Source organism: Rhododendron vialii, chromosome 5a (genome assembly GCF_030253575.1).
Source record: "Rhododendron vialii isolate Sample 1 chromosome 5a, ASM3025357v1".
In the NCBI taxonomy this organism is placed as follows: domain Eukaryota; kingdom Viridiplantae; phylum Streptophyta; class Magnoliopsida; order Ericales; family Ericaceae; genus Rhododendron; species Rhododendron vialii.
Window position 1 is genome coordinate 42,446,653 of NC_080561.1, and position 12,121 is coordinate 42,458,773.

Consider the following 12,121-nt stretch of genomic DNA (forward strand, 5'->3'; position numbering starts at 1 on the left):
ACTACAAAGTTTATGTTTTGTACCATTTTTATTAATGATATGAAAACTTTTCTTTGCTGATAAAAAAAATCCTGTAAATGTTATAACATCAACATTTAACTCATAATATAATTCGTATGCCAAGAGTTTTTATGTTTTGATATTATGAATTTATTAACAACTCACGAATTTTTAAGCAAATGTAGTGAATCTTTACGTAAAATATTATGAATTTTTATGCAAAATATTGTAAATTCAAGGTGATTCAAGTGTATGCTTATCACATACTCTCAAATAGAGATGTGTATTGTACTTTCCTACATCTTATGCCATCTCTAATATTTCTTAAAAAGTTAATAATTTCCATGAGCCAAATTTGTCATTTCATTACCCCCATCTCCGTTACTTTTTATTTGTCTATTAAATACCGGAAAGGATGGTGATAATGCCAAAACTTTTTTTGCTTGTGCCAAAATTTCAATGCATAAAAATCTTGTACACTGCACATGGTACTAGCCTTTTGTACACTAGAGTTTTGACACTAACAAAAACATGACATTATCATTTCCAATACTGGAAATGCATTATTGGTGATTGATACAGTAAATAAATGGTCTCTGTTTATGTCGACTGGCCCACCATGTGAGGTGGTTGCCCCATCAATTTCAAATTGATGATTGACGATTGTATGAGTTGGCATTAAACACTTGACAGTTAGCACAGTGGGAACCAACCATATATCCCCATAATTATAGGAGTGATTAGTACCAGTGCTCCTGGTTTTTTTTTTTTTTAACGGCAATTTATTTTTTATTAATTTTTGAAATTGTTACAAAGATTATCAGGAAACAAGAATTTGATGGCATCATATTTCTAAACGAAACTAAGAACAATTCTGTGCCAATTCGAGGCCTAATCCAAGACTGACAAGATCCCACACTAGTGGACTGACAAGATCCCACACTAGTGGTCCTGGACTATCGTCGTGTGGTGTTTCATGGTCCTTTTTACTATTATTATTATTATTATTATCATATGTGTTGGGATCAGAGACACAAAATTTGTAGTGCAACCCATAACAAATGCGTGGCCAAAAATAGCTCCGATGGCCTCTTTAATCTTGTGTGCTAATATGTGTGCGAAAACGCAACTCGGGCAAAAGGTAGATGCTACATTTGTGCGTTAAGGCATTGCTAATTCATTGTGCAAATGAGTACTCCAATATGGCTACTCAAAGAGTTTGTGATACTTTTTCTACAAAGCACAAGGCTTGTCTGCGGTCCAAATAAGGTGCGGTTGGAGTGTTCGCAACTATCGGATAGTATTTTTAACGGTCGAGATTAAAAAAAATAAAAATAAAATCGGGGAAAAGTTAACTTTTCTCCGAAAAAGTTTTTTAAAATATGGACCGTTGAATGTAGAAATGAATGGTTGTGATACAACTGCATGAGCTCTCTGCAATTGGACTGTAGAGAAGCCGGGTCCTTATACAAATTCAAAATATCTTTAATATATTAAAATAAAAAAAAGTTGATGTTATAGGTACTTTTTTCTAAGTGGTTGAATTAAAAATAAATTAAGAAGGGCCCAATTTTTATTTTTAGCTGCGTGGTCAAATTTATTACACAATCAAACACAATAGCAGACCTAGGATACACTCAATGGAGTACATAAAATACTGATACATTTGTGAATACTAATTTGTGATACCAAAAGACAAGATGAAACACTAATTTGTTTGGAGGAGTGAGACAACCAATTAAGAGAGAGAAGGAGAGAGGAATCTGCATCCTTTATGGCCATTTGTGTTTCATTTTTCTCCAAAACAGGTGAAATAATACAAGAACCACCAAGTGTGTTTCAATAGCCAAGGATCTTCAAATTGTTAAAGGTTTCGAGGGAGAGATACTACTAAATATATATCTTGAATCATGGAACATTATTACTAGCTTTTGAAGCACCACCACGAAATACTAAAGAGGTTTTCTCCACTATGCACATATTTGTGTACGTTCCACCAACCGTTGACAACCACCAACTGTGTCAGCGGTTGGTCCAAGAGCAACGAATGATTACTCCGTGAACATAAGCTCAATTGATCGCCTCTTTTTATCGACAACTTTGCTAATCATTTGTGTTACAGCTAGCCATAGTCTACCACATGCAGTAAGGTCCAACTTTTTATCTTTATATGTCAGATCAAAATTATCGTCCGGAAGCATAATTCACATATTCGTTTGTACTTCCTGATTTGGCACCTAAATCACATCAAATAATTGTACAGAAAAAAAAGATAGGACTGACTTCTTGTTTGCTATAACCATCAGAGAGAGAGAGAGAGAGAGAGAGAGAGAGAGAGAGAGAATAATGCTAAAATGTGGATGAAATCTCTTGTAATTGGGACTCTTTTTATTCCTCGTATGGAGCTAGCCCAATATGTCGTACGTTCCTTTTTTTATAACTCATGTATTCAGATCAGCTTATGTGTACATCGATTAATTCAATAGAGTAATTTTCCCACCCACTTGCGAGGGACGACTCAATTAAAGTCAAAGCAAAACTCTGTATAGATTGGCCCAAAAGAAATTGAAAGTTTTAAACCTCAAATCTTATAAGGTAACAGACCCTTAAGTCCTATGCCTTTTTCTTTTGGTCAGCCTAAGTCTCATGCATTGATACTGGGCCGTGGAGTTTATGTCATACATTTCCCTTTTTTTGCCCCTTGCACCCAAACTATTGAACCGTATTAAACTAGCAATTATTGGCAGGAAATGTGTATACTGGTCAATCTTATATCTCGTCCGACGTCTCGTCCCACTTCGTCTTCCGTTTCTTATTGGCCTCCAGCTTGGCCCATATCTCGTCCGACGTCTCGTCCATCTTCCGCGCGTTTCTTATAAATGGGCTCCAGCTTGGCCCATATATCGTCCGATGTCTCGTCCCACTTCATCTTCCTCGGCTTCTTCGCTTGTATTTTCCCCAACTTCCCCATTGCAGCATGCTTCAATCCTTAGACCTTTGCATCTATCTTTCCTTACCTTGGGCTTGAAAATAGGAAGTGGATCACTCTTTCGCCACCGTTCACTCACCCCAATTATCTCATCTCAAATACGTCTCCAAGTCATTCCTGTTTGATCTCCTCTCTTCTAGGGGCCGCAAACGAGCCGAGCCGAGCCGAGCTTTACGGTGTTCAAGTTCATTTATTAAGTTTTTAACGAACACGAGTTCGAGCTCAGTGAAAACTTAACTAGTCGAGCTCGAGCCGAGTAGGTCTTGGCTTGACTCGAGCTCGAGCTTGTTCACGAGCCTTAACGAACCAACGAAAAATGTATATATATCCTCACATAGGCCTAATACAACCAAAAATATCTTTCATTTTCCTATAGAGCGGGGGTGTACTAGTATGTGTGTGCTCTCGCTTCCCTTGGTTGACTAGAAAATGAAAACGGAAAAAACAAATTATGAAATAACAATAAAAATCCTAAATTTAAGTATATATACCCCGGCTCGCGAGCCAACTCGAGCCGCGATTATCCTAGCTCGAGCTCGGCTCGTTTACAAAACGAGCTGAAAAAAATCGGTTCGAGCTCATTCGTTTAACTTCCGAGCCGAGCTTAAACAAGCCACTAACGAGCCGAGCTGCGAACCGCTCGTGAGCGGCTCGGTTCTTTTGCAGCCCTACTCTCTTCCAGTCTACCCGCGCTGCCACTGTAGAACTTCTAGCCACATATCGGTAGGCAAAGAACCTGACACGACCAGGAATGCCACTTAAAAGATTAGATTCCCCAAGACAACGAAATTGGGGCATTTCACCAAAAAAAACCCGTTGAAAACCCGTCATTTTCTTGGCGCCCACGAGGCTTAAATCATCAGCTCGGATATTAGCAAATGCCAAGGGACCACCAGCAGTCCCCTCAATTAGCTTAGAAGTAACTTCACTTCCGAAAACAACACAAAGATTAGGCGCAAAATACTCGGTTATACTGCCCACAAAAGCACAAACTTTTTCATAGTCCGAATGTAAAGCAAGAAGTTGGTCACACGCGTCAAATGTCTTTCGCAGAATTTCTTCCGGAAGTGGCTTGCCTATCCCTTTCCATGAGACACAGCCAATGTCAGCTGGAGATAACACCCCCTTCAGGTCAACAAGGGCAAAGATCCATTTCATTTCCAGTCTTTTTGACTGCTCGAGCACAAGGAGCTGGGCCAAGAAGTTCCATGTCAACGTTTGGAAACCTTGAACAATAGTTCTTGTCATTGATAAACTTATGGAGTCTTACAGTGTCTATCGCTATTGCCTCACGTAATGCAAAACAATCTGCTATCAGCTTCGTGTCTGGACCTTCTTCAATACAAACTCCCTGATTTTTGATAACATTAATTGTATACATCTTCTCAACTTCCAGCATTATACTGATATAACGACGTGTTTTATGCAGATTGGAAACACTATCCAGGACATCTTCCTCCATGTTATCATTGTCTTCTTCCATTTTGTCCACATGGACCTCATCAGACCCCAATTGATTAGGACATAAGGCTGAGATTGGTTTGGGACCTCATCAGAAATAGTAAGAGTAGCCATTTTGTTGTTGAGTTGCTCTAAGAATAGCGTAGCCATATCCGTATCAAACTCTGAAACAACGGTTTCGTGTAGTTGTATGAGAAAATTATACTAGTAATCAGAACATTATAAATAGAGGAGGCAGACAGAGTAATTCATCAACTCTCATGGTGCTACTATTAAGGAGTATATGTTTTGCCTTGTCCTTTGTTTATAGGCCTATGTATGAGTGTGTGTGTGTGTATATATATATATATATATATATATATATATATATATATATATTATAAAACGAGGGATGCTAAAAACTCGAGAAAAATTTGATATATGTATCATCAACTTAAAAAGCATCTAAATTACCTATAGAAAAACAACAATCAGAGAGAGAGGTACCTATTCTTGTCGTTGCAGGATCGTCGCTTTGTCCGATTAGGGCTGAGACATATAATCCCAAACCCTAGCCCTACTATAGATATAGTATATGCATGGCTAAATTACACTGACCTCCCCCAATGTTTACCTTTAATGTAGACTTCCCCTCACGTTTCAAAAATTACACTTATTTCCCTTGTCAGTTAACATAGTTAACGAAAAAAGTCAGATTACATTAGAAATCTGGGAGTGGTAATGGCGAACCTATTTATTCAATCCTAGAATTTCAATCCTAGGATAACTCTATTCGTGGTTTTTAAAATGCCCACAATAGTAGTCCTACTATTGTACGTTGCCTTCCTCTTCGCAGATGAAAATTAAACCTAGAGAGAGAAATGTGGAAGAAATTACTAGTTAAACTTATCATACTCAACAATTTTAATAGAAACGCTAGTCCACATCAATAGAATCCATCTTCAATTTGGCGGATTTAGAAGACAGGAGCCTAATTGAATAACAGTTCAATAGTTTGGGCGTGTAGTTGAAGTTTAACAAAATTTGGGTGTCTATTAGGCATTAGACATTGAGGTCAAAGTTTGGGGGGGGGGGGGGGGGGGGGGGTCTTTTCAAATTTCACATGATAATAGGCAGAATAAGGAACCAAACCAAATACCTTAACCCTTACGAACCATGGTTGTTATTGTCGTGATTGGCGTTTTGATTGTTACTAGTATTTTTCTTTTCAAAGGTGACTGCCTTTATTATTACTATGTGATTGTTTCTTAGCCAACATTTTACTTCACATGGATTTCCCTTCATTTTGTTGATTTTTTAAGGCAATTATCAGTGGTGGGTGCGTACTCATAATGCACGAGGAGTACTAGCCACACGAGGTCTAAGACACTACGGCCATGGCTAGAGCTCAAAATTAACGCACATGGCTAGTCTCCTCAAACATACATTCCGTGAGGGAAATCAAGTGGCGGATAGACTCGCCAATTAATATGGGTGTGGATCAAGAGGATAAGATGGTGTCGCATGTCATTCCGCATGACGACATTATTCCGTTGCTTGAGGCAGATATGCGAGGCGTGGCTTTTGAACGTATTTAGTTTGTGTTTTCCATTTATAGTGTACCAAAAAAAAAAAGAGGTCATGTAGAAGATTTTATTTTATTTTATAGTCCAAACTTAGAATTATTAGAATAATTAGATTAACACCTTGAACTCCTCCTGCATATAGGACTTGAACTTGAACTCCTGACCTTCTTAGTCCTTGTACATAAGTACACTCCTCATATCGTTGGGTCGAAGGCTTTTTGGCTGTTGAAAAAAAATCATTGATTAATTTTCGGAACCTTCCTCATTTTTCCTTTTTCTTTTTCCTACATACACAGTTATCCAACGGATCTTTGTAGTATACTCTTGATATCGTTGAGCCAAAGACTTCTTGGCCGTTGAAAAAAAATTCCTGATTTGCAGAACCTAGCTTCCTCTTTTTTCCTTTTTCCCCTACATATACAGTTATCCAACGGATCTTTGCCAACTTCATATCGTGTCAGGGCATGCCAATCCATGTATGTCGTGACCGTGACATGGCCACAAATTAAACTTTAAGTATATGAAAAGCAATAAAAAAATTTCAAACTACAATTTACTTTTCAAGGAAACTTTTCAGTTTTCTAAAAAGTAGTGTCTACTAATTTATATTATAAAATAGAGTGATTTTTTTTTTTGAAAATATCTAGGCATACAGGTGAGAGCAACATTTATATCTATAAGATTACTCTTCATTAAAACAGTAACTATGTGATTAGAAAATGAACAAAAAGTAGGGGTGAGCATGGATCGGATGGTCTGGTTTTATAGTAATCCAATAACCAAACCACTACTTACGGATTATGAATTTACAGAACCAAACCAATCCATAAAATTCATAAAACCAAACCAATCCAAACCATTCAAAGGCGGTTTGGTTTCGGTTTTAAACCACGGTTCGTTTAAAATTGAGATATCATTACTATAAACTATTTTAAGTACTAAAAATTGCATAGATAACTTAAACTAAAAGTTATATTGAAATTAATATATTAAAATCATCAAAACTCACTAACATCAATCAACTAAATAAGAATAGAATACATTAGAAAGTAAGTTACTGAGATAAAAGAGTAGGAAATCACTTTACTAAGCCCAAACCATATATGTTTAGCGTAATGAAATTGTAGGAATAGGAAGTTTAGGAAATTAATATTGAAAGTGAAAGAAAAGAATAGGGTGGTGGAATAGAGTATTAGATAAGAAAATTAAGTTTATTAAGTATATCTAAACAAATTATATACTATATGTGTGTGTGTCTATCATACGGTTCGGATTGGTTTGGAACCAGAACCATTAACGTAAATCCATAAACCAAACCATTTAACACGGTTTTTATTTTTTTTAAACCAAGACCTAACCACATCATTAAAAAACCAAACCAAATTATTCGGTTTGGATTGGTTTGGACTGGATTCACGGTTTCATGGTTATTTTGCTCACCCCTAACAAAAAGGAAAAACCTAATTATTGCTTTCCTTACCAAATATCTATATACCTTTTTTTCGTAATATTTATTAACTTTTTCCTTTTATCTCTAAAAAAGGAAAACCTAATTATTGATTTCCTTACCAAATCTCTCTCTCCTTTTTTTTTGGTAACATTTTCTTCCTCTCTATACACAGAGCCATGTGATTAGAAAAGGAACAAAAAAGAAAAATATAATTATTGCTTTCCTTACCAAATATCTTTGTCCTTTTTTTTCGTAATATTTATTAATTTTTCCCCACTATCTCTATCTTTATCAAGCTGGATTACTCTTTGTTAAAATAGTAGATTTTCTTTTTTTGTTTCTTTTTCTAATCACATGACTATTATTTTAGTGAAAAAAAATCAATGGCGATAAATGTTGCTCTTATTTGTATTTCTAGACATTTTTAAAGAAAACCACTCTTTTTATAATACAGATTTGGGATAATGTATTAATGTGTGCAGAAATTAAAAAAAATGAGATGATTATTAGGAGTGCCTTTAGGCATCAGTAAATGTGTTATTTTAAAACATTCTTTAATGTTACATTGAATTGATGTGTATCATTGTTATTTTATTTTTAAGCATTCTTTAATGTGACTTCAAGGAGATGTCAGTTTGGTTGGCGGGACGGCCAACAATAGAGAAGGAGAATTCATTTAAACTGTATTCAGAACTGGTTACGTCGTGCCACGGGAATCACTAGTTAATTCACCTGCCATATGCCTTTTTCTTAAAACAAATTCATTGGTATATACTAAATAATATAACAAAAATCAAATGTTGGAATGCCTCAGTTTATAGATTATACAACAAATCAAAAGGCTGCCATTAACTTTTAGAACCATGATGATAAAACTTTTACGAACAAATTTTGGAAAACCCTATTATTAGCTTTTTGTCCACATATGATTCACATATATAGTAATGAAACAAGAGTAGAATCTGAAAGTGTGCATGATTTCTGGAAAACAATAAAATAAACACGTACAAACACACAAAATAAAAAAAATAAAAAATCATACCCTCCACTATTCCTTTCACATGGAAACAGAGATCTAAATGATCAATTATTGGTCAGCACTACCCAAAGGATGTGGCTATAGCTGTTTTTTTATTACTTGGTGGAAGATTGTCCTAATTAAAAAAATTTGATATCTGCAGTTCTCTATCAATCCCCTATTATCAAATTATTTTATTCTGGAAGGTAGATTTAAACAATGGGATTAACGGATAGAGACTTTGATTAAGTTGCTTTTTTTTTTTTTAATCTTCGTATTTATGTTTTGTAAATTTTTGCCATATACATATTAATTGCATTATACTTTTTAACTTTTAATCCGCCTTGATCAGAAGCATCTTTTTTTTTTTTTTAAGAGACGATCAAAAGCATTTGAAAACTTAAAATTAACGACCAAGAATTAAAATTTTAGCTAATACAAAGATAAGTAAATAATCAAACATCTTTTAGTATGATCTGAACTTTCTTACAGACGGAAAATAAGCCGAAAATAAGAAAGTTCAGATCATACTATACCAAAAACAATACTATAAACAATTGTTACAAATTTCTTTTTTGTCATTCTTGAACCTTTTCTCAGTTAATTGTAATTTGTTCATTTTAGATTTCTCCGGCTGAGAAGGATAATTAATAAAAAAATTAACACGAATCACAAGAAATTTGAAAAAAAAAATATGAAGAAAATACAACTTGTGGAGTAACCAAGTACTAGTACTAAATTACTAGTTCATAATTTAGTGAGGTGTATTTTGCCCCCGTGTCTCCCTCCCCAAATATGTCATTTTTTACCAAGTACTAAATGACTTTATTTTAAAATTCAAAATAACTTTGGCACAAATGATTTCTCTTAAAGACAGAAAATAAGCCGAAAATTAAAAAAAAAAGTTCAAATCATACTATAAAAAAAAAAAAAGTATAAACAATTGTTACAAATTTCTTTCTTGCAGTTCTTGAACCTTTTCTCAGTTGGTTGTAAATTTTTCTTTAAATTTTAAATTTCTCCAGCCGAGATGGATAATTAATAGAAAAATCAACATTTATCGAAAGAAAATACTGAAAATACAACTACTCCTAGAGTAAAAATAACTTTGCCCAAAATGGATTATCACTAGGTTTATACATCGCTTTTCCGATTGGCAGAGATTCTGAGAAGTCGTACACAATTTGAAAAGTAGCAAAGCAATCTAATCTCCCATTAGGAGTTCTCATCAATGATTGGCGCGTATCAAAATAAAAAAATAAAATAAAAAAATTCAATGATTGGCATATAAATAAAGACAAAAGCAAAAGTCCCACTTTTCACTAATTAACTACCGGTAACCCGCCGTTCCGGTTTGTAAACAAGACGACTCAGCTGGGGCCTCAGCTTATCTTTCCACGTCTCCCGACTAGGTCCGCCCTCGCTCTCCCTCCTCTTAATTTCAACCACCACCAGCTTCTCCGTTAACCGGTGGATCTCAACCGTAACCACGAAATCCCCGTTCTGCCCTTCCACCTTCACCCCACGATCCTTCCTCCTCACCACCTCCACCCCCTCCTCCGCCCTCACCACCTCCTCGATCTCCCAGATTATCCTCTCCGGCGACTCCTCCGATACGAATCGCTCTCCTCCTGTCGAACCCTCCGATAAGTCAAACATGCCGGACAGGTCGAAACCGGAGGAGAACGATATTATATCGAACGCGTTTAAGAACTTTTTGCTGTCGTCGTTGTCGTCTACTTTGAAATCAAATGGTAAATCATCGGAACTGGTTTGGATGTGTTTGTAACCTTTTTTGAACCACGGGTCGTTTATGATCTGGTCGACCGTGATGCGAGTGCTCGGATTCGTGTCGAGTAGGCGAGAGAGAAACCGATTGAGCTCAGGAGACGTCCATTTCGGGCACCGAAACTCGCCCTTGTAGATTTTCCGATACATCACCATCAAATTCGGATCGTTAAACGGTAAATAACCGGCGTTTAAAACGTAGAGAATAATTCCACAAGACCAAACGTCGATCTTCGCGCCGTCGTAGCCCTTCTTCGCGAGCACCTCCGGTGCCACGTACGCAGGGGTCCCACAAAGCGTGTGGAGTAGCCCATCGGGTCGGATCTGATCCGCCAAGGCGGAGAGCCCGAAATCGGTGACTTTCAAGTCCCAATTCTCGTCCAACAGGAGATTCTCCGGTTTCAAGTCTCTGTGGAAAACGCCGCGGGAGTGGCAGTACCCGACGGCAGAGATTAGCTGCTGGAAGTACCGACGGCTGAGATCTTCGCTGAACCGTCCTTTCGCGACCTTGGCGAATAATTCGCCCCCCTTGGCGAATTCCAAGACGAAGTAAATCCTCGTCTTGGTCGCCATGACCTCGAGGAGGCGCACGATGTGGGGGTGCCTCAGCCGGCGCATGATAGAGATCTCGCGCTTGACGTGCGCCGTGAGGCCTCCCTTCAGGACCTTCTGCTTGCTCACGGACTTGATCGCCACGCTCTGCCCCGTCCTCAGGTTCCTCGCGTGGTACACCTTGGCGAAGGCGCCGTACCCGAGGAGTTTCCCGACCTCGTATTTCCCGAACAGGGCTTGTTCCGTGCCCGTCGGAATCTCGGCGGTGGCCGTCATGTCGCCGGAATCATCCTTAATTTCCGGCATTATTGAGAAATAACAACCGCTTCGAAACTCATGGACTGGATTGCAATTCTCAACAAATAGTGATTAGCAATGATATTTCCTTTTTTTTTTTGGGGGCAGTCTTATCTTCTACGGATGATTTTCAACAACCAGGAGCTGAGATGATACGCAAGAGTAATGATGCTTCACAAGAGATCTAGAGAGAGAGAGAGAGAGAGAGAGAGAGATGATTATTGGTGGTAGTGTTTTGGAGAGTTTTGGTTTTGCACTATTGTTGGAATGGAATAAAGTTTGGAGAATATAAATTCTCAGATGCTTGAGGGCTGTTTGATGTTCAATTTAAAGGTGAATTTTCGATATTGGAGTGGTGAGATAATGTGAACGCAATTAAATTGTTTTTAATTTAACAAGTTTGAAACACGTTTGATTGAGGTGTTGTGGGAGGAAATAGGAATAAATAGTAGCCATCCACGTGCTCTCATTTTTTGAACCGGTGAAATAGACAATGCTACTCATACAATAATGCACATAATTTCTTACGTACATGTGGGGCACATACATAATAGTGTGTGTGGAACCCACATGTATGTGAAAGATTTTGTTTAATGCTGTGTTTAAATTATTGTGTGAATAACATTATTTAAGTGAAAGTGGAATCTTGTGTAAAAAAAGGGCCGAGGGTTAGTTTGATTGGTTTGTTGGTCAATTTGCTTCTCGTACAAATGGTCATGATTCGATTTTTGGGATCAAACCGTAAGAAAAATAATTTCTTGTAAATTCTTCAATCTCAGTGTAGATAGCGGCCACCTTTGACCAAATCGGAAGTAAAATAATCGAGGTATGTCTATGTTGGCTAACACCCCTGAGAGCCCGAGGAATGAAAAAAAACGGTGAAAGGTTGTTGTTATTGAGGAATTTTTAGGTGTCGAATGAGTATCACGTAGTGCTCGCTTGGAGCATTCGGGTAGTCCATTTTACTTTTGGACTGCTCGGATTTGAAGAAAGAAAAAGAA

At 37.2% G+C, this 12,121-nt stretch overlaps 1 protein-coding gene across 1 annotated transcript; it reads right to left on the reverse strand.

The window, feature by feature from the left end:
• Positions 1–9,575: 9,575 nt before the first annotated feature.
• On the reverse strand, positions 9,576–11,532 carry LOC131326140 (CBL-interacting serine/threonine-protein kinase 14-like). Its single transcript, XM_058358756.1, has one exon. It carries the CDS (start codon positions 11,127–11,129, stop codon positions 9,810–9,812), a length of 1,320 nt encoding a protein of 439 aa, XP_058214739.1. The 5' UTR covers positions 11,130–11,532; the 3' UTR covers positions 9,576–9,809.
• Positions 11,533–12,121: the final 589 nt, after the last annotated feature.